General features: G+C 39.4%; 1 protein-coding gene across 6 annotated transcripts in view; it reads right to left on the reverse strand.

Moving 5' to 3' along the window:
* The window catches only part of MID2 (midline 2), an 86,792-nt gene extending 65,764 nt beyond the window's left edge, over nt 1-21,028 (reverse strand). Inside the window, exons 1-2 of one of the 6 annotated variants that reach the window (XM_081126513.1) lie at nt 20,720-21,028; nt 7,652-8,367 (exon numbers count right to left, since the gene is read on the reverse strand). In XM_081126513.1, the coding sequence (XP_080982639.1) occupies nt 7,652-8,311 (660 nt within the window). In that variant the 5' untranslated portion in view covers nt 8,312-8,367; nt 20,720-21,028. The other 5 variants (XM_081126510.1, XM_081126514.1, XM_081126512.1 and 2 more) reach the window with 5 other exon arrangements.
* Between the last annotated feature and the right edge of the window lie 2,574 nt (nt 21,029-23,602).

Below are 23,602 nucleotides of genomic sequence, written 5' to 3' on the forward strand. Positions count from 1 at the left end.
AAAATCTTAGCACACTTTTGGAGGTCACATTCTGCCTTCTTTTTTTTAAATGCTTGCCTTAAAATACATAATTTGCTTTTGCTTCAGTCTGTCACATTATGTATCAATTACATATGGCCTTTCAACAGCAGAACATACCATCTGTTCCATAAATGAAAACCCATACCCTTATGCCAGAGTTTTATTCCTTCCCCAAACATTTATTTGCTGCTATATAGACATGAGCTATGTCCCAGAATGAGATGCATGTGATATACTGGATGCAATAGATCTACTCTACCTGAGGCTTGTAAGAGATAACCAGACCGGTCCTCAAGCCCGGTGAAACAGGTTGCCATCCCTCTTCTTTTCAGAACTTTCTGAAATTATCCAGCAGACTCACAGTCTTTCAGTCACCTTATCAGACATGCTACACAAACCATCCCACATTCTTTTCTTTCCCCTCTCTTCAGGTGCATAATATTGTTAATCTATAGCTTATATGTGTAAATTATTAGTTGGATCTTCTAAATGAAAACTTGTACTAAAAACCGAAATCTAGTGTTTATTTTGATAATACTTAGAATAGTGAGTCAAAGTCAACCCTACTTTGCTGGAGGCCTCAATGTTGTATTCCACTTGCACTATTCCTCTCCTACACATCTTCCTCTTGCTCTTTCTTCATGTCGAACTTCTAGATCATTAGTGTGCTTCAAGGCTCAATCCTGAGCCCTCATTCAGCTCACCACTGCATAGTTCTACCTCCATGCTAAAAACACCAAATTTATTTCTCTAGACCTGATCTTTCAGCCACCATAAAGGTCTGAATTTCAACGCCTTCTAGAACACTTGCCCTTTCAGTTCTAAGAGTACCCCATGCTTTCTCTCCTCCAGGTATTTGAAAAAACTATTTTATCTTAACTAGAGCACTTCCTGTCCCTTACTGCAGCCATTTCACCCAACAAGGGGTCCAAAAACCCACCCAAAGTCTATGTTGATATTGGTCCTATGCTCTCTCACAGCCCCCTGTGCTTCTGCTGTCATAGCACTCACCACCTTGTCTTATAATTGTGTTCTTAATTGTCTGTTTTCCCACACTAAGCTGAGAGCTCCACTAGGGTTGGGACTATGGTGTCTTTATAATTGTAACCTCTATATCTCTTCTGGCGCTTGGCACCTAATAGGTGTTCAGTAAATGTTTGATAAATGAGTGAACGTTGAGTTACCCACAATCACATCAAACTCAAATCTAAAATCAAGTCATCCCACCAAAACTGCTAGCCCCTTCCTAATTCCCCCATTTCTGTCCCTGATACCACCATTACTCAAGACATCTACTCAAAGACCATGTTTTAAATTCTTTCTCTCTATTGTCTATAACCACTATAATCATTCGCCAAATCTTATCAACTGTTTCTTCACAGTCTTTCTCCAGTTTGTCCTTTTCTCCAACAAATCCATTCATGATTCCATTTTTGAGCTCAATGACTTCCGTTCCCTGACTCTTCCTCTGTGCTTCAGAGCATCCTGTGCAAACCTCCATCAAGGCACTTACCATACTTAATTAGAATTTTCTATGTATGTATCTATCTCCCTTACTTACTAAGCTCAGAGCACCTCAAGGCAGAAACTGTGTTCCCAGCTCCTACGACAATGAACAAAATTAGCATTCATTAATTTTTTGTAAATGAATGAATGAAACCCTGGCCTAAACCCCTGGTGCTACTGTTTAACTAACATTAACTTATTTTATCAACCTTTATGACGTTGAATGCCATTATATTTCCCCTTTAAACTTCACTTCTTTTGGTTCAATAATTCTTGTTTCCTTAATATTTCCTCACCTATATTATATTTCTATGAAGTGTTCTTTTGCCTAATATTAACAGACAGGATTTTCACCCACCTAAGAACAATCTCTGAGTCAACATTTTGTAAATTGTTCTCAGACTAACAATTGTTAGGTCTTTTCAGATGTTGAGAAGACTTAGGACAAAAGAAGTAACAGAAAAACAGAAAGATAAGAGCACAGATAGTTGGAGTATCTACTTGCTAAACTTGCTCTCAAACCTAAGAAATAAAATAAATCATCTTTTAACACATGGCCCTGTTAATGCTACATGAGAACAGAACCAGAGAATCAATATAATTATGAGAGGAAAAAGAATAAAGGTTCAAATGAGTCTTAGGACACAGTTTGAGATGGAATAAAATGCATTTTTACCCCCATACACATACAAAACATGTACAGATTTATACACATTATAAGTAATGGGGAGGAAGTCTTGGACAATTAAGAGACCACAGAGAAGCCATATCTACAAGCAAGAATGATTTTACAATAGTGACTTGAAGTTTGGTTTAGCTGAGACACCCTATGACAGATATTACCCCCACCCCCATACATACTTGTCCACACCATACCTTAGAGAATACAAATCTGGACTCAGATTCTTTGTTCTCATTATATTTAGCTACTGTGATTTAGTACCTAAGTTAGTGAAAGTGAGAAACAACTTTTTTATCCCTTCACCTATGATAACCTGCCACAGTTCCCTGGAGATTTTTCTTATCATGAGAATATATGAACTTGCTCATTTATTAAGGCGATCCTTAGTATCAAGATAGGTTCTACTGAGGTCCTAACCCTCCCTAGGGTAGCCACAGAAAACCTGCGTTACACTCATGGTCCTCTCACATCCAACTTATCTACAGATAACCACAGAAAATTAACACAGACATTATCTCCTCCACCACATAGTGACACACATTTATAGATACACATAGACACATAGACACAGAGTCATCCTCAGCCACTCATCCATGCAAAAACACACACCCTTGTATATAGTGACACATGCATATATATGCAAATATACCCTCTCTCAACTCAGTTTCATAAAGATATTTCTCTTTCTTTCATACTCACACTTGTTCAGAAACAGTCACATGCCCATTGGCAGGTATGTTGAGAGAGTATCTGTCTTGGCAGACAGAAGTGGGTGTTAAGTGGGTGAGTAGACAAATGCCTGTGAGAAGGCGGTGGCTGAGAGAGGAAGGGTGGGTGGATGACAGAGTGAGTAGGAAGAAGGACAAGCAATCAACTATGATAAGATTCCAGAATATCATATTTTCCAACCTTTTAATTCTCACTGTGGCTTCCCTTTGAACATTCTCCAAGTCTCACATCTTCCTTCTTTGCCTGGCACTTTTTAGCTCTCTCTGTCTCAGTCTCTCTTCATGTGTGTGTGTGTGTGTGTGTGTGTGTGTGCATGGTTTACTTTCCCATAACAAAAAGCTAATCCTAATGCTAAGTAATATTTTATAACAACAAGATCCCTGATGTGTAAATGTAACTCCATTTAAGAATTATTGGTAGTAATGAATTTGTGGAAATGTAATGAGAAAAAGAAAATGTGCTTGTTTATTCCTTTCAGGAAATTCCTCTATTCCCTCTGGTTTTCATCAGCTATATTTTTGGCAGGCTGTGGGCTGGAAATGTGAAGACATCACTCTCAAAGAGAATTATAATAATCACATCTGATTTATACAGATGTCACCATAGGGTTAGGCAGTTGGAAAATCCAGCAATCAAAATGAATAGGCACTTAAAATTAAGGACATGTCATACTTTTGCTAAAACTCTGGTTTTAAACATTATCATTAGTTCATAGGATATTTTTTTAGACTTATAAAGAAATCGTAATGGCAAGACAGATTTATATCTTATAAGATGAGAACCAAAGCAAGCTTTAGATACTGGTATACTTCCTGCAAATCCATTACAAGATTTAATTCATTTGTATTTCTTGAGCAAAGTCCATGGGTGCTAGACACTAAGGAGGATACTGAAGAAATAAAAGACCTTGTACCTCACCTCAAAGAATTTATGGTATGGTTGGTGTATGTTGGAGTGGCCTTGTGGGGTTTCAACTGAGCACTAAAGAATAGGTTGGATTCCTAAGCTGGCCAAGAGAAGAACATGAGTGAGAGTGAAAGTTAAGAGTTGGGAAAGAGAATTGTATGTTTAGCAGACAGTTAGGAGGCTACCCTGGGTAGATGAAGGTAGCATGTTTGAGAATGGTAGTGGGGAAAAGACAGAAGGGCAGTATAAGGACCAAGTTTACAGGACTTAGAATATCAAGTTGGAATCGATCACCAATAGAGAGCCACTGAAATTGATCTTTTTTTATAAAGCGAACATTTACTAATACAATAATATCAATCTTTTCTAAGGGGATAAATTCATGTGACAGTGAAAATTCTAAAATGTGAAGCGGTTTTATAGAGAGGCAGCACATATCATGAATTAATTTATATACTGTGAATAGTAAGTAAAAAGAGAGGTAATGAAGAAAATAACTACTTTGATAGGCCTTACTATTGTAATAACTGTCATGAACGCAAGTATTCTTTGAAATTGAAGAATTAATTAAACCATTGGTAGTCTTCTGAAGGACATGTCAGTAGACCAGACAACTAAATAAGGATAATAAACTATACTAAGTATCCCAAACTCTCTAATCCATTTTGAGTACATGCTAAGAAGACAGACTAGCTTCTGGTTATTCTGACCTTGCATCTATTACATAATGGTTTGTTTATTCTTTATTGAACAAATAAATATTAGAGATCCAAATACTGATCCTAATCAGGGATGTTTGTACAAAGGAGAGTTATAAACGCCAAGAATGAAGCTCCAGAAGGAAAAAGTACAAATAAATGTTGTATCAGTTACTGGCCAGAAAGTCAAACCCATATATATCTGTACATATATATATGCTACCATTCTTCCCCTTCTCCTGTAGGACTGCAGTGCTCCCCTCAGGGCGAGGAGAGTATGCTCAAGGCCATCTCCCCCATAGCTTCTGACAGCCAGCTTTCTCCTTTCTCTTTGGGGAAGCATCAAGTAGATTAAGGGGATAATCCTAAATGCTTTTCTAAATTAAAATTAACTCAAAAAAAGTGAGTACATGTGACACTGAAAGTCAGATTTTCTCTCTGCTTTATGTGGAGTACTAATATCCTTTTACACTTGGCACCAAAACAAAGTGACCCCCACCCCACCCCCCCACACACAAGCAGTACTTCCCTCTCCCTCCCCAAATTCAAGATGTTCCAGGCAATATAACAAACCACATGGCTGGGAATGATTCATATGTTTCCACTCTCTGTCCAAAAATGAGCAAAAAAAGTTTCCACTTAATTTATAATCAGATTTTTCTGCACATTTCCTTCAAAAATTAAAGGGGAACGATTCAAAATCTGGCCTTTCTTACTCCAAAAATTACTGATTAGTTACAGACTAAAGTATATTTTGGTAAAATATTTTTGTGTTCCATCCATCCCTGGAGACGAGGGCCATAGCTTCACGATGCCAAATGTCTAATCCATCATTCAATGTTTTCATGTTTTTGGATGTTTTCAAAAAGCTGGTGTCCTGTAGATACAGGCTTATTCCATCCAGTCTTTTGTTATCTCAATAGTACATATGGATACAGATTTTTCTGTTTGGAATATTTCTCAAGGCCTTATTATAGTTCTAACACCTGCAAATATTTGGCAGAGATTGTTCCATCCTCTTCATATCCCCCACTCTTCCTGCAAACCCCCCATCTTTTGCCATTATGGAGCTGTAAGTTTATACAATATGTCCTTTCCTTGATGCTGTTAATAGTCTATCTGTGACCCATAAGATATGTAATTGCTGGAGCATAATGTTTAGTTTAAAATCACATTTCATGGGGAAAAGTGGTCTAAAATAAAGTGGCAGCAGGTTGCACTACAAAGGATCCTGAACTCATGGTCTAGAAGCTGAGTTCCGGTTCCAATTTTGTGACTTTGACCAAATTGCTTAACCTATCAAACTCTTAGTTTATACCACTTTGTAGTGTTGGCCTTCAACTAGGCCAAGATCAAGGCCTAACTTCTTATGACTCTAAGAATTGAAGTTAATAAGATTATTCTTCCCTACAGTCTTTTTTTATTGTTGACAGTATTACAGATGTTCCCGAATTCCCCCCCTCTTTGTCTCCCTCCTCCCAGCACCTGCCCCACCCCAGGCTTTCACCACACTATTGTCTCTGTCCATTGGTTTTGCATATATGTATATAAGTTCTTTGGTTAATCTCTTCCTGTCTCCACCGCCTTCCTCCCTCCTCCCTCCCCCCGCCCCATATCTGATAGTCTGTTCCCTGCATCCATACCTCTGAACCTATTTTGTTCATCAGTATATTATGTCCATGAGATTCCACTTATAAGTGAGATCATTTGATATTTGCCTTTCTGTGACTGGCTTACTCCACTCAATATAATATCACCTTGCATGAAATAAACATAATCATTGAACTATGTACAAATTTATAAATATTAGATATAAATAACAATAAAAAAGGCACAAAGCATTGTCAATATGACTACTCTCAATATTGCTTGCACAAATTACAGGAGAGTACATGTATCCTTTTCTGAGTATTGCTGCCCTCACCAATATCATAAATTTTACCTAAGTTACATTGACTTTTCCAGAGCACAGCAAGAGGAAACTCTCCACCCCTTTCTTGCCCTCCTTTTATCATATCTAGATCTTCCTTAGAGCTTGGCTTATATATTCAGGCTCTATTTAGCAGTGGTAATCTCACTCATTTACACATTTTATTTTTCTGGAAATTCTAAGTTGCTCCCTTTTAAAGAGAAGATAAACCACATATTCGGCAGGCAATGGGAATAAAACAATTTGCTGGATATGATATTTTAACATCAACATGAGGTAGTAGGGCTTTAAAAATAGGCACTTAGACTTGCACATAAATATTATATGGCCCAACAACTTCGGAAAACTGTCCACTGAACACAAATGAAAGACTAGGAATTTTCAAGGCAGGGACTGCAAACAAGTGTTTCAGTCAATAAACCACAAAAAATGAACATTGGCACAAAATCTGATATTGAATTAAATATTTATGGCCTTCGGTTTAAATGTTTAGTTCAGGTATTTGATCATTCCCCCTGACCTCAAGGTACACTGAAGTTCCTTTTTCATCTGTTTTTTATTGTTTACTTTAATTTTTTTGTTGCTGTTTTTTAAAGTAGGCTTAGAATTAGCCCTGTGTTAAGAGCTTAATGGCAATTTGTAGTGGCCAGTGCCAAACATTTTTTCTTTAGAGTACTGAGTGTGCAAACATACACTATTGTCCTCCACAAAAATCTCTCACCTACTAGTACACCTCCACCCACACCTACACAGAGACACACCCAGCCTTCCCATTGCTATACACAAATATGCAAATCAGCGCAAATGCTAATTGTAGCATACCTACACAGGTACTCACATACTTAAAAGAAGGGGTGGAAAGATCATGGCAAAGATATGCAGTGTGCAATATGTCACTGAAAGAGGAAAGAGGGTGCTGTTTTCCTAGATGGACTACTGGTGTGGTGGGCCATGGGCCAAATCCCCCAGAATTGGCCAGACACAGGCAGGCTTATGCAACATATGAAATAGATTCCAGTGAGAGCTTGCAGGTGAGTAGGTTATTCCTCATGAGAACAACTTGGAGTTAACTCACTTTTTAGATAAGAAAAGTGACCCATTTTATTAGGGAACTTGCTACCCATATAACTGTGTATAAAGAGACAAAGTTGTATAAGGGATATTTCCCAGATCCCTTACCTTGAGTTTCTCAAATCGATCATTCAGGGACGCAACCTGATGGTCTCGGTGGCGCCCCACCAGTTTGCATAAGGCACAGATCAATTGGTCATCAGAGACACAATACATGTTCACTTTCTCATTCTCATGGTCCAAGCAGGTGATCCCTCGAAGATGTGTGTCTGGCACTGGTTCCACCAGGCGGTGGCTGGTGAAAGGCTTCTTGTTGGGGTGTGTGGCCCTCAGGCAACGGTCACAGTAGGAAACCTCACACGTGATGCATGTTTTCACTGCATCTCTTGGTGGGTCCTGTTCACAGAACTGGCAAGCAATTCGCTCACTAGACATGGTGGTGCTGGGCCTATAAGTCCTCTTCCGGCGGCTCTCACTTGGAGAATTGGGCCCACTGACTGAAGCCTTCTGGAAGCGGTCAATAATGTTCTGCAAAGTCACATTCCTCTTGAGGCCATCCAGGCCCCGGTGGTTCAGCGAGATAACATACCTGCACGTAGGACACTGGAAAGCAGTAATGGGTTCAATGGATTCACCAGAGCTGCAGCTGGAGACCAAGATGCGATGGGCACAGCTGAAGCAAAGGCTATGAGCACAAGGGAGCAGAAGGGGGTCTTCAAACAACTCTAGGCAGATTGGGCATGTCAATTCAGACTCCAGTGTTTCCATCTTTAGTGAAAATAATCCTGCTGAGGCATTAAGAACCACAGAGGCTGGGATGTCACCTGCAAGGAATACAAAGCAAGAGTCATTAAGCATTTCCAAGGGAAAAGTGAATGTAGTATAATTATTCACTAACCAATGGAGACTTTACATGCTGGATTCCCCAGGGATGCTGGAGTAATAGAAAAGCAATTTGGGAATTAATTAGAAAGCCTTTCTCCCCCTTCAAACCTTGTTTTTGACAAATGCCTCCGTTTATTTTCCTTCACTAATAAATAGAACATAGTGGCCACCTCAGAATCCTGGTTTACTGATTAACATTACTATTCCAGCTCACAACATTGGCATGCATCATTCTCTCACATATCTTCCACTGACATTTCTTGTCCTCAACTATGACGAGCCTGAGGCCCCGCAAAATTCTCAATCTCCATTTTCCAATATTGTTCTCTATTTTACTTCAAGGTAAAATATAGGGGCTGCTCCTATTACACATATAGTGGAAGGAAAACAAGGCCGTATTCCAAACTAACTCACTAGTTCTTGAAATGATTCCATTCTGAGAGCCTGCATAAAAAGAAGAGAGAGCTTTAAAATATGTAGTTCTTGCTTATAGGATGGCAAGTTCTTAAGAGTATGAATCTGAATTACTTCTTACTAACACGTATAGAAATTTCTGTTCCATCCCATTTCTAGTAAACTGAGGTACTAGAGACAAAAGATGATAGTTTTCATTTTCACTTTCTTCCCTCACCTCCAGAAAAGTCTTCATTTCATCAAACTAAATGAGCTATGATTTCAACTTTTCAACTTACTCAGCAATAGTTGCTGATCAATAATTAAGACATATTACCTTGTGGCGTCAGTTGGTTTTAACACCTGCTGAACTAGCACAAGTCTGCTATGAAGCTCACCTCCCCATGTGTCTTTTCATACTTCCTAAAACATAACAAGATGCAAATTAATATCTAGATATAAATTAGCGAAGTGCGGAGCCAGAAATTTTCAGATGTGGTAATCTTCATTTTAGTGTGCATTAGAATAAAAGAAGTCACCCAACTAAAAAAAAACTAACCTCTTGGTCAATCTATCTCTTCTCTCATAGAAATTTCTGAGCTGAACATATAGATACTTGCTGCCACAGGTTTTCCATTAATTAAAATCAACACATGAATATTCTAAGCTAGCCTTAACTAAGGAGCAATGTAAAATATCTTACTGACTAAAAGTGTTAATCCTATTTATCCTTTTGCTTTTGAACAACTTTTATTCATCATCTCACTATCATTGGAGATACTCATCAGGGCTTGAGAATTTAATTCTGCCACTGATATTTGTTCAGATTTGGTCATCTATCAGAGATACCCAAATAGCCTTCTCACAGGATACTTAAATACTGAGTACAATTACACTTTCTGAAAAAGTACAATAGATTTATCCCTAAAAGCTGTTTCTAAATCAAACCTCTTAATTACTCTGAAAAAACTAGCTATTTTGCAGAAATCTATAGGAAACTGAACTTTAAAAGCAAAGAATCTTTTTGTAAAACAGTCACTCTCAGTTTGCTAAGTTCAGATGTTTGTATAACCACTTTTTAAAAAATGAGACATGTAGTATTCTTATTTTACAGTTTAAAAGTGCTTGAAAATTGTTGGCTAGTATTCTGTACCTTATAACAACAATCAACATTTACCTACAGAGATAAAGTAAAATAATTAAAATATACATATATCATAAAATCTTAGAACTGGAAGAAACTTTGGAGATGATAGATTCCAACTTCCACTCAAGGCAGGAATATTGCCTTTGATAGCTTCCCTGCTCAATTCAACATGCCCATAAGTGAACTTGTTATTCTCCCCTCCCTGGAAATAACAAACAAATACCTGCTCCTCTTCCAGTTTTCTCTATCTGGTTAATATCACCATCCAAGCTTAGAAAACTAGGAGTTCTCTCGTTTACATGTTTATCACCTCAACCACTGGTAGCTTTCAGAACATTGTTTTATTTCATTTACATATCTGTGTCTCCAGCTAACTCTCTCTGTTCCTTGAGGGCATCAACTATTTCATAGTTTATTCAAATCATGGTGCTTCACACACACTAGGTATTTCAATAATTGTTAAATAAAGAATCCCTTAAAGTAGAAGTTAGAAAGGGACTTAGCATTTATAGAGCACATCCTGTATTCTGAGTCCTGTATTAACCACTTTACACACATTATTTCATTAAATTCTATGAAGAAACCTGTGAGGAAGTACTACTGCTATATCTGTATTATAGTTAGGAATTTGAGGCTCAGCATTTAAGTAAATCAACCAGGAACATACATACCCAGAGTACTGTGTCACAATGCCTGTGCTCTTTTCCCTACACCTCTATTTCAATCATCTCACCTCCTTCACTGAAGTTTATCTTGACTATTTACAAGAGGATTTCTAAACAGCATATTTCCACTTCTATTTTTGTCTCTGTGTCCCTCTGAATTTCTCTGAATCTGCCTCTCCATTCCGAGAATCTTCCAAAATTGTATCTCTTTCTTCTAGGCCTATCTCCATCTCACATTGCATTTCTATAACTGCCTCTTCCAGAACTGCATGTCTGCATTCCTCAATGTCTGTGTTGGAAGCTACCTGGGAGGGTCAAGTACGCCTCTCACCAAAATGACAATTGGTTAGGAGTATTGCTGAAAGACATGTCTATGTGTTGAAAACTATATAAAACAGAGTACCGTAAGTCTTCTAAGTCTTAGGATGATGTTGTATAAATTCTGTACTGAGGAAAAGCTCATTAATTTTTCCTAGAATCCTGAAATTGTTCCCAAGTAAGTGTGGACTTGAACCTATGAAATTAGGCTTGGGAAAGTATGGTGTGGTTCAGGATTGCCTTAGATAAGGTCAAAATAGGATTTTTAACCAGGGATTCCTGAATCTTCTAGAACTGTTTGAAAAATGTTCTGTGTATGTCATATTATCCAGGGTCACACTTGTTTGCAAGTAGCAAAGCTAAGAATCAGACCCAGAATATAACTGAGAGCCCAGAAATAAACTCATATACTCATATATTTATGGTCAATTGACTTTTAACAAGAGTATTAAGACAATTCAATAGGAGAAAGAATAATCTTTTCAACAAATAGTGCTGGGATAAATGGATATCTGCATGCAAAAGGATAAAGTTAGAGCCCTACCTTACACCATACATAAAAATCAACTCAAAATGGATCAATGATCTAAATATAATTGCAGAAAGTATAAAACTCTTGGAAGGAAACAGGTGTAATTCTTCATGAGCTTAGGTTAAGCAAGGGTTTCTTAACTGCTCAATCAACTAAAGGAAAAAACAGATAACTCGAACTTCAAAATTAAAAATTTCTGTGCTACAAATGACACCATCAAGAAAGTTAAAAATACAACTCACAGAATGAGAAAAATAAATATTTGCAGATTATATACGTGATACAGGTCTAGTATCTAGAAATATACATAACTCTTGCAACTTAACAATAAAAAGACAAAAAGTTCAAAAATGGGCAAGGATTTGAATAAATGTTCCTCAAAAGGAGATATATAAATGATTAATAGGCATATGCAAAGATACTCAACATCATTAGCCATTAGGGAAATACAAATCAAAACCACTTTGAGATACCATTTCATACCCACTAGGCTGGCTATATTACTTCACATTCACTAGGATAGCTATAATTTTTTAAATATAGCAAGTGTCAACCAGGATATGGAGAAACAAGAACCCTCATACATTGTTGGTGGGAATGTAAAATGATGCAGCTGCTTTGGCAAATAGTTCAGCAATTCCTCAAAAGGTTAAATGTAAAGTTACCATATGATCCAGAAAAATTCAAGACATACCCAAAAACTTGTACACAATGTTCATAGCAGCATTATTCATAATATCAAAATGATGGAAACAACCCGAATGTCCATCAAGTGATGAATGGGTAAACAAATGTGGTATATCCATATAATGAAATACTATTCAGCAAGAAAAAGGAATAAAGTACTGGTATGTCCTACAACATAGGTGAACTTTGAGAACATTATTCTAACTGAAAGAATCCAGTCACAAAGGGCGTCAAATTGTATGATTCCATTTATGATATCTAGAATAGACAAACCCATAAAAACAGAAAATAGATTAGTGGTTGCCAAAGGCTGGGGGGTTGGGGGAGTTGGGGAATACAGAGTTACTGTTAATTGGTATGGAGTTTCTTTTCTGCATGATGAAAATGTTCAGAAATTAGATAGTAGTGATGGTTGCAAAACTTTGTGCATATACTAAAAGCTAATGAATTGTATACTTTAAAATGGTGAATATTATAACTGAATTATATCTACCTCAATTTTAAAAAGTTTCAAACCCAGATCTGACCTCAGAGTGTGAAGTTAACCACTATACTATACTATACTATACTATACTATACTATACTATACTATACTATACTATACTACTATACTATACTATACTATACTATACTATACTATACTATACTATACTCAACCATGTAATTATGTAGTATTTCTAAACTATTGGATTGTTTATACCTTTCTATTATTTTTCTAGGTAAGCAATTCCTTGTCTAGGTTTTGCAATATCCTGGGATATTTTTAATGACTAATGGGTGTCACAAAATTCTCAGTTCCCAATTTTATTCATTTAAAAAATATAAAACTCTTAAAATTATTTTACTCCTATATCATAAAATACTTTTAGGAAGTATGGGGGTATGGTATGACAAAAATAAAACAGTGGCAGAGTGTTGCAACTTCTAAAAGTTTGTGAATCACTAATCAATGCAGAATTAGAGTATTTGCTAAGCATAAAGACAGGGTGTTAACCTGATAGGGTGCAATCCAATGACAGGTAATCATGAAGCATTTCTCAGAAAACACAATGGTCTGTCATAAAAATGCATTGATGAAATATCTGGGAGAGCAGACCAATTGTCATGATAAAAAACAAATGTCCACGTCCACATACACTTATTTGTTCCCTTCCATATCATTTAGTTGATTCCATGTCATCAAATGAGTATGTTCATGTATCTGCCCTTGCTCTATTATAAAATTGTTTATACATGGCTTATCTTCACCCTGAAGAAAACATTGATGAGAATAAACTATAAGAAGGTATAAGGCTGTGTGAGTAGGTAGAAAGAGAAAAGAGGAGTTTAAAAACAGGTGATTAAGATAAAAATACATTCTACATCACAAAATGAAAAGACTGATGTCTGCATCACCCTTCAAACCCAGCATTCAGTTAACTCTAATCAGAGAGACAACTCATGATCTGCACTTGGCAGAATTCTATTATTTCAAACGTTATTTGAACATAATTAAATGCCCACTTATTTCAAAAGTTTATATTCCATCTAGTGTTCATCTTTTAGATCTGCAGAGCATGGCTCTGGGCTCTCACTACCTCCCTGAGCCATGGTCCCTCCTTCTTCAGAGAAAAGCCTGACCTCTGGGCTGTAGAATGAAGACTGAGCTGAGTTGTAGGATTTGTTTAAAAGGCAAATTAATATAAAATAAACATTCTTTAGGATATTAACATAATGTCCTATGAGCTCTTCCTTAAAATGCTAGAAACTGTCTCCTTGATTTGGGGAATAAGCAATTAAGTCCTGGCTTAGTCTGATGCTTCCTTAACTATAAAATATCATTCAAGTTGGATGAGAATCACCAGATGATCTCTTTAAGATGCTGCCCAGGTCTGGTATCCTATTATTACAGAGCTCTTGCTAACTGTTATCGCATAGGAATGACACCTTGGATTACTGAAAACTAGCCCTTCAAAACACAACTCTTATTTATTAGTGTGACTAGAAAGGCTGACAAGCAATGGGCATCATCATAAGAGGAACTGGAAATAAACAAAATGCATTAATTTTCCTTGGCTAAGCCAAGGTGATGAGGGCAGTGGCTGGCTTTGCCTGCTGTACCTCAAGAAAGATATAATGGGTGTTTCAGAGGACAACTAAAAGGGAGGGGAGTCACATAGGAGTATAAATGAGTGAGAACACAGTTTGAAACTGAAAAAGAAGACAAGAAAATCCTAGAATACTAGTAATAGGGAAAAAAACTCTTAAAGTTCAAAAAAGATCATTTGGGAACATAAAAGGAAACCAATGCATAGAATTCTCACCCTAAAAGGATAAATAGTGAAAATAGAACACCCCCCCCCCCCAAAAAAAAAGAGGCTAGGTGGTCAGTAAGTATAATTAACAGTAACAGTCATCTTACATTTGTGTGTTATTTTATACTTTTCAAGTGGTTCCAAAGCCACTATCTCATTTGATCCTCATAATAAAGCCTGGTTGTAGTCCTGACTCTAAACTGAATTAGCTGAATGATTCTAGGTAAGACCTTTAAACTATTTGGGCCATAGCCTCCTCATCTGTCAAATGACAACTACCTGCCCTACTCATCTCACAAGCTCTTGTGAGGATATGATGAGGATAAAAGAATTAATTTGCTTTACAAATATAGATATTCTCATCATACATTCACAGATGATAGATACAAAGTAAGTTATTAAAGAAAGCAGTAATTTTTATTATTTGGAAAAACAATTTTTATTGTCATTTATAATAAATATAAATGCCCTACCATTTGTTTTATTTTATTTCATTTTTACTGAATTTATTGGGGTGACATTAGTTAATAAAATTATATAGGACTCAGGTGTACAATTCTACAATATATAATCTATATATTATATTATGTGTTCATCACCCTAAGTCAAGTCTCCTTTGAAAATTCATCCCAAATATATGGTTGACATAATAGAGGACAATCACACTCCCCCACAAGTATTCTGGAGGACCATGTATCTGATTGTGGTATTCATTATACTCATATGTCTCCCCTGTTAGACTGGAGTTCCCCAAGGGAGGAAATGCCTTTCTTCTTTTCTCTTAAGCTTTCATCATGCACAGAGAGAGCTCAGGACTGGAGGTTGATTACCAAATGACAGTGTGCCAGAGTCACTTACTGTCTAATAGGTTATTAAAGCCTACTTAATATTTTATAGTATGTGGATTTAATATTTATAATAATTAGCTCCTAAATCCAACCATTTGTTATTTTATACAATATAGTCATCAAAGACATTAAAATTAATATCACAATAGTAGAACTAAAAGTCCTAAATCTGCTGCAACTGCAAGAGATATAATCTAAGTAACTAAGAAACAGATTTGCCAAGGTAACACATAATAATTGTCAGGAATCTTAAGTACAATTCATAGCACTTTTACCTTAACGCAGATTGCACTGGCAATTGCAAGGTTAGGGAACAAATAGAGAACAAACTTAATTTAACCACTGCTACCAGTATAGCTTTCCATTTATTCTAAGACTGTTTTTTCAATCTCTGTTACCCAATGAAATATCTGTAAATGTTTAAATGTTCAGTGGCACACCTGAATGGACAGGCACCTCTACTTCCACAGAATAAAATTGGCGATATAGGTATATAGGGCATGCTGTTGAATGTTAGGCTGAGAGGACCCCAAGTTCAGGACAGAAACAAGGGACGGAGAACAGAAGCCTATTTGAAATGAAGCTTCTACTCCCCTAGGAACAACATGGATCCTAGCAACACTGGACAAAGGGCTATAGACAAAGCAATCAAGGATTCTAGACCATAAACCATTTTCTATCTCTGGGCTGTATACATTCAGATACTTCACTGTCCTGTATTAGCATTATCTACCATGCCCATACATTATGCTCCTAACTCAGCAAATTGTAAATACTGGTATTTTCTGTTGCATGAGAATTTAGATTATATAATGAGTCTGTTATCAGACCATTTGCTCTCTGTAAGAGGAAAGCCAGAGCCTGGGGACACTGTTCTGTTCATCAACTAGAGGAGTCTGACCTACAGGAAAGAGGCTGAGACAAAGCCCAAGGTCAGGCAGTCAGAGCTCTGCAGGGAGACAAGAACCCAAGTAGGACAAGCCTTACTAAGGATACTTTGCTAACCCACTTAGGTTGAACCAACACCCTAGTGTGCATGGAGAACGGAGTAGTGGGATTTTGGCACATTACTCAAAATCCTTTCACCACCCATACTTTAAACATAAGGTAGTTTTAGCAGCCTATAGGATTTCTAAGGAAAATGGAGAAGCTGGGAGATTGACTTTTGAAAAATGATGTCGGCCTATGGCCATCAAGAAGGGGAAGATGGAAAAAGACAAACAGTAGAAATAGCCAGACCTCCAGTGCCCATGGAAGATTCTTAGCAGACTTTTACTTCATGAAAAATGAAGAGAGAAGCATATGTTGATCCTTGGGGAAGGGGGAAAATAAAAAGAGGACTAGCAGCCTGCACAGGAGAATAATTGGATATACATTTCTTGTCTCAGAGGGAAGGGGGTGGGAAGAGGTGGAGGAGGGTATAGGTGGGATTAATGGTGATGAACGTAGACTTGACTTGGGGTGGTGAACACACAATACAGTGTACAGATGATGTGTTGTATAATTGTGCACCTGAAACCTATATAATTTTGTTAACTAGTGTTGCTTGAATAAATTCAATAAAAATGAAATAAATTTCTTGTCTCAACACCACCTATCTGGTCTTCTCAGACTTGTTAGCATTATTCAATACAATGGTTGAGAAACACTTTTCTATTCTTTTCTCTACTCTGCTCAGTGATGAACTAGATGTTTTGAGAGACCAGAAATATAGATCTTAGTGCAATATTTCACTCACCAAAAAGTGAAAAACTGAACTCTCCTGATCCATCATATATCCAGTATCAATGTATTACATGTCATATTTTGATGATGCAAGGCTCTAAGTCAAGATATCCAGGTTAAGGAATTATTTTGCAAACATACTACCTCATGTTCCCCTTTGCACAGAAGAAAAACACTTAATGTTAAATGGAAATGCAGCACCCACTGGTCTTCACTAGCACCCAAATCCCATGGCCTGATGGCTTCGGAGTTACCAAAATCCATAAAGACTGAGCAACAGACACACATGAGGCCAAGCAGGTACCTTTGAGAACAGCCATCTGAGACACATTCTGTGTCTCAGACTTGTCTTTACCTTCTTTTTAGGGCTCTGTGTCCCAGTTGGTAAAGAGAGAACCTGAGTGCCAAGGGATACAGTGAAAAGAAGACATTCTCACCACTTCACCAAGCCAATGAGGTTTGGTGAGTGGTAAAGACATACTCCTCCTGCAGTTTCCTTCTTGGCTGTCATGGTGTCAGCATATTTTATGGGAAGAGGGATGAGGAAATGGATAGGCTCACTACCCAGAGCAATTTTTGGATGCAATTATGAGACTCCACTGGCACAGTTTTAGGATCTGCAAGTTGGAGCAGGTTGCCCTGCACTTAAAGAGGAGGGATTAACTAAACCAACTTCATCTAAATTAATTTGCACTGTTCAAATGATACATTTGCAAAGCAATCAAGTCACTCTGATTTGAGGCAGTACTTCTGGGGGGGGAGGGGGCATGCAAGGCACAACATGCTAGATGAGAAGTCTACTAGTCAAGAAAGTAAACCAGAGAAACAATTGCCCCTTCATGTCCCTAGCCTCTACCCTACCCCTCACAGCCCCTCCCTGTCCTAATCCTGCAGCTGCAAGTAAGGAAGCAGGCCTCAAACAAGCAGGAGGCCAAAATACTAGGCCAAGGCTCGGGCCTCAGTCCAGTCAGTGGAGGCCTCTGCACATTGTAGGCACTTAATAAATATCATTGACTCAGCTCTGCTAGATACTAATCATACTTATATTGCCATGCCTAAAATTATTTATGCCACTTTTCAGTAGAAATTAACTGCCCCCATAAAGGCTAAAAATGGGTGAGGTTTTCAAATGAGCCTGAATCAGATTGTTAGGTTGGAGTACATTAGATATGATTTAAGCCTCGACTTAAAATGATCACCATTACTCTGTATGTCTAGTTTTATTTATGTTTCATTCAGTTGTTTGTGCATTAGGGGAGAAAAACAGACTTAGGACCTAAGTACAGTGATAGATTTGGCTCAGGGGGCTAATAATTGCAAGTTAAGGTTTCCAGAAACTAGGGTTCCTACTTACACCCAGTCAATCTATTATACCAATAAAAAGGTAAATGAAGCACTTTCTTTGAAAAGCGTAATGCTGAGGGTTTATAGAACCCTTCCATCTTCAAAAGACCAAGAGAAGGCTCACACTACTCAGTACACAATATTATGTGCCTTTCACACAAGTGCATCAACTATGAAAGAAAGGTCAGAGGAATGTCCTAAGGCCATAAAGACAATGCAACATCTGGTTTGGGATGAATTCTCTAATCATCTCAGCTCCTAGACCTGTATTTCAACCACATAAATCAAGTTGTGAGGAACAATCAGAAAAAAATATCTAATTCACATTATATATCTCTATGAAGTTAATTGATTTGGCAGGAATATATAAAAATAGTAGACTGTTTCCCTCTCAGGGCATGGTGAGTGGAGAGGGTTGGGGGTAGAGTGGGAAGTAGGGGAGGGACTCTCTCTCTTCAGCATTTCCCTTCTATTGGAACATGGCCCAATAACTGGTTAGAGTACTGGGAGGGAAAAGAATGATATTAAGGGCAGCTCTTATGGGCCAACCTGAGAATCAGAGGAATCAACCCTCAGACAGCATTTGTCTATCTACAGTCTGTAATATATTCTTTCGTAAGGGCTCCTCATCAGAGACACACCATCACTGAACACATGCCCTACACTCAGAAATCCTGAAAATGACAAACTGGTTGAGAAGCAAGAGGCTGCATGGCTGGAAAGCTGGGGGTACACAGGCCGATGGAGGGATGGGTGGGTTCTGGTGGGAGATTTGGGTGAACAGGTAGGTGTGTGATAACGTAGAAGGAAAGTGAGTGTGAAGTCGGGTTGGGAAGTGTGGAAGAGACACAGTGAAGAACACAACCACCGCAGGATTCCAATTTCCTGCTCCAAGAGAAGCCTCTAAGAAATAAGGTGCTGTACACAAAGTGCTAAGTAGCCTAAACCTTATCATCACCAAAGATGTTTCTGTAAATCTACTCTGCAGTTATTTACTTAATTCTTTCGAGCCAAGAACAGAAAAACACTACCTCTCTGAGACTCAGTCGCAGGCAGTCCAGTGGACATAAGTAAGTTTCCCCTCTCCCCCACTGAGCTGGTCTCAGAGGTAGGCCAGAAATAAGGAACCGCCCAGACAGAGACTCAAAGATCACTCCCCTGGCAGAAAAGGGATTAAGTTTTGCCTGCCCTCCCTGTGGGCAGGGTGTCCGCAGCATCTCTGGCTGCCACAGCAGTCACCCCCCAGCAGACTGCCGGTCGAGGGGCGCCGCCCGGGGCCAAGGCTGCCGGCCGCTGAAGCGTGGGAAGCCACTCACGGGCAGGAGCCGCTCTACTGGCCACTGGGCCCCGCCGGGTTGTGTGGGAGGCCTCGGGCCGCCCCCGCCCGCGCCCGGGAGTGCAAACTCTGTCCCATGAGGGCAGCAGTGACAAGCCCCTGGGCCCCCAATGGCGCAACGGGGTGGCAGGGCTGGGCCAGGACCCCAGCCGCCGCCTCGAGCCTCGCGGGCCCCATCACCCTGCCCCGCCGAACCCGGGAGCCCGCGCCGGGCCCCGGCGACACCTGAGAGGCGGCCAGAGCTGGGATCCAGCCCTGCGCGTGCGGGGGAGCTCGGCCCACAGGGACCGTGGCGAAGGGGCGCGTTTTACCCAGAGTGTTCCCAGGTGCCAGCCATCTCCTGAGCGCTCCCTAGAGCGCAGGGTGCTCGCCTGCTTCCGCCGCGAGCTGGCTCCGGCTCCTGCGCGAGATCCCGGGCCGCCGCCGCTACCGCCGCCCCTCTAGGCCGCCGCCCGCCTTCGCCTTCGCCTTCGCCTTCGCCTTCGCCTTCGCCTTCGCCTTCGCCTTCGCCTTCGCCTTCGCCTTCGCCTTCGCCTTCGCCTTCGCCGCTGCAGCCGCGCAGCAGCCGGGATCCGCCCGCCTGCGCGCCCTGCCAGGGACAGCAAGGCAGCCGCGACGCTCCCGCGCCTGGATCTCCGGAGCCAAACTTAAGAGTTTTCACCCCCTCAATCCAGGAGCAGCACCATGACACCAAAGCAGCACCACACTGTCATTTCCGCCGCCGCAGATGGGAAAAAAGGCAATCCCTTTGAAAAGGGGGGTGGGGTGGGGACAAACAGGGCTGGGGCTGAGGCCCCGAGGGAGCACAGGGAAGGGCCCCAGTAGCACGGACACTCGGCCACCTTCCCGGCCTCACCTTCCGCCGCCCCTGCGGCTCCCAGCTCCCCCAGCTCCTCCTCTGGAGGCGCGTTTACTTGTTTTCTCCCTGGGCAGTAGTGACCCAAGAAACCTGAGCAAGCAAAGGCAGCGGGTGGGTGGGGTTCGGATTACTACTGTACCTACCAGCTGATTCCAGCAGCCTTTTCTCCAACGCCCAGTCATCTTGAAGGAAGACACACCGAGAGGGGCCGAGCGGGCGTGTGTGTGCGCGCGCGTGCGAGTGAGGGGGGGGGGGAGGGGGACTGGGGGAAGAATATGTGTGAAATGCAGAAAGCAGGTTATGGCCAAACTCTTCTCCCACCCACCAATCCCCAGGTCCCGCAAACCCCCAGGTTAGAACAAGGAAAAGGCCCTTGCAACCGTCAGTAAGATGAGAGCCCAGGTCCACCTCACAGGTCCTTCGATGAAGCTGCTCTATGCAAAGTTAACTATAGAGTAAAACAAAAATAGTGGAGGAGACAGAAAAGGGCAGACAATTGAAGGAAACCCAACCCCTCTTTCTTTTTACAAAGGGAGAATGGCTGTGTTTTATTGGCCTTGGTCAAAAGCTGTGGGGATGGATTAAAGCCATCAAAATTTAAAAAACAAAGTAGGGTTTCTAGTGCACATTCAAATCCTTGATGGGCAAAACAAGTGTGCCCTTACTAAGAGGAAAATAGAACAGGTGCCAGCTATCCAGGTATCCAATGCCCCTAATAAACTAATTGGTTCATCGGGAAACCCCCAACCTTCAGTAATCTGAAGTCAGTCTCTTGGCTGACCTGTCATTGGCTCAGAGATCACTGCCCCACTCACAGAAGGCCCCGAGGAGATTCTTTTCCAAACTTGAGGGAAAAGGAGAGATGAAGGGGAAAGAATGTAGAAGATGGGAGGAAACATCCCCCCCTCACATAAGCTTCCCATTACTGTGCATGTGAACAAGTCCAGAAAAGTAAAGGTACCTCTGGGTGTATCCCATCAGGCAACCAGTAGTAATTAGGCAACACCCCTGTTAAACAATATGCTAGAGAGCACTGAGATGGAAAGTAAGGCAAAAATCACAACCAGGCTATCCTGATGAAAGTCTGGCCCTAAGAGAAATAAAAGTTTATGAGTCACACCAAAAATACAGTCAAGGAAAACAAAAATAGGTAAATGGGTCTACATCAAACTTGAAAACTGAGCAAGAAAAAAATAGACTAAAAAGTCAAGAATGGAGAGAAAATATTTGTAAACCTTATATCTGATAAGGGGTTAATATCCAGAATATATAAAGAACTCCTACAACCCAATAACAAAACAATAAATAACCCAATTAAAAAATAGGCAAAGGAGTTGAATAGACATTTATCCATAGAAGATATAGATAGCCAAGAAGCATGTGAAATGATGTTCAATATCACTGATCATCAGGGAAATGCAAATCAAAACCACAATGAGATATCAGCTCACACCTGTCAGAGTAGTCATTGTTAAGAAATGAAACAAAACAGAAACAAAATGTTTTGGTGATGATGTGGAAAAATTGGAACACTTGTACACTGTTGATGGGAATGTAAAATGATGCAGCCACTATGGAAAAAACTCAGGAGTCTGGAGTTTCCTCAAAAAAATTAAAAATAGAACTAACATAGGATTCAGTAATCTCAATTCTGGAAATATATTTGAAAGAATTGAAAGCAGACTCTCAAAGAGATATTTGCACCCCCATGTCCATTGCAACATTATTCACAATAGCCAAGAGTTGGAAGCAACTTAAATGTCCACTGACAAATGAGTGGATAAAGAAAATGTGGCCTCAGCCTTAAAAAGTCGGTCCTGCCATATGCTATGACATGGATGAAGCTTGAGGATAATATACTAAGTGAAATAAGCCAGTCACAGAAGAATAAACACTGCATGATCTCACTTATAGGACATATTTAAAGTAGTCTAACTCATAAAAAACAGAATGTAGAATGGTGTTTGCCAGGAGCTAGGGGGAAGGGAGGCAGGGACTTGTTTTCTGTGGGTGTAGAGTTTCAGTTATGCAGGATTGAGTTGGGGGGTGGGCAGTTCTGGAGAATCTGTTGCACAACAATGTGCATGTGGTCGACAATATTGCACTGTACACTTTAAATTGTTGGGAAGGTGAGTTTTATGTTATGTGATTTTTGCAAAAATAAATTTTTTTTAAATGTTAATGAGGCAGAAGTAAGTTGATCCTAGCTAACAGAAAAGTGGATAAATAAGAATTATACATATTGTATATACATATTATAAATATGCATTATATATACATGTACATATCAGATACTGTTAAGTGAAAAAAGTAAGCTGTGTGTGCTTTGCTACTACTTTGTAAAAAAAAAGGGAGAATGGTATATGTCCATTTATGCTTCTATATACATAGACTCTTCAGTAAAGATACCCAAGAAATTGATTACACTGGCTGCCTGGGGTTCAAGCATAGAAAAGAAAAGTATTTAACATTGTACATATCCTTTCTTATTGTTAGAATTTTTTATAATGTCTGTGTATTACCTTTTCAAAAACAATCTTGAAAGAAGGAAGAACATAGAAACAAGGTAGAATAGATGTTACCAGGGACTGAAAGGAGGACAGAATGGGGACTTAATTGTTTAATGGATACAGAATTTCTATTTGGAATGATTTAAAAGTTCTGGAAATAAAGGGAATGGTCACACAACATTGTGAATGTACTTAATGCCACTGAACTGTACACTCAAAAATGGCTAAAATGGTAAATTTTAGGGTAGACCTCATCCCTATCCATGGTTTAGCTTTCCATGGTTTCAGTTACCCAAGGTTAATCACAGTCTAAAAATATTAAATGGAAAATTCCACCTCACTTCATCTCATGACTTAAGAATTGTATCTTCTCACATCATCACAAGAAAAAGGTTAAGTACAATACATTAAGGTATTTTGAGAGAGAGGTCACATTCACATAACTTTTATTACAGTATATTGTTATAATTGTTCTATTTTATTACTGGTTTTTGTTGTTAATCTCTTACTCTGCTT

The sequence above is a fragment of the Miniopterus schreibersii genome (genome assembly GCF_964146895.1).
Source record: "Miniopterus schreibersii genome assembly, chromosome: X".
Taxonomy (NCBI): domain Eukaryota; kingdom Metazoa; phylum Chordata; class Mammalia; order Chiroptera; family Miniopteridae; genus Miniopterus; species Miniopterus schreibersii.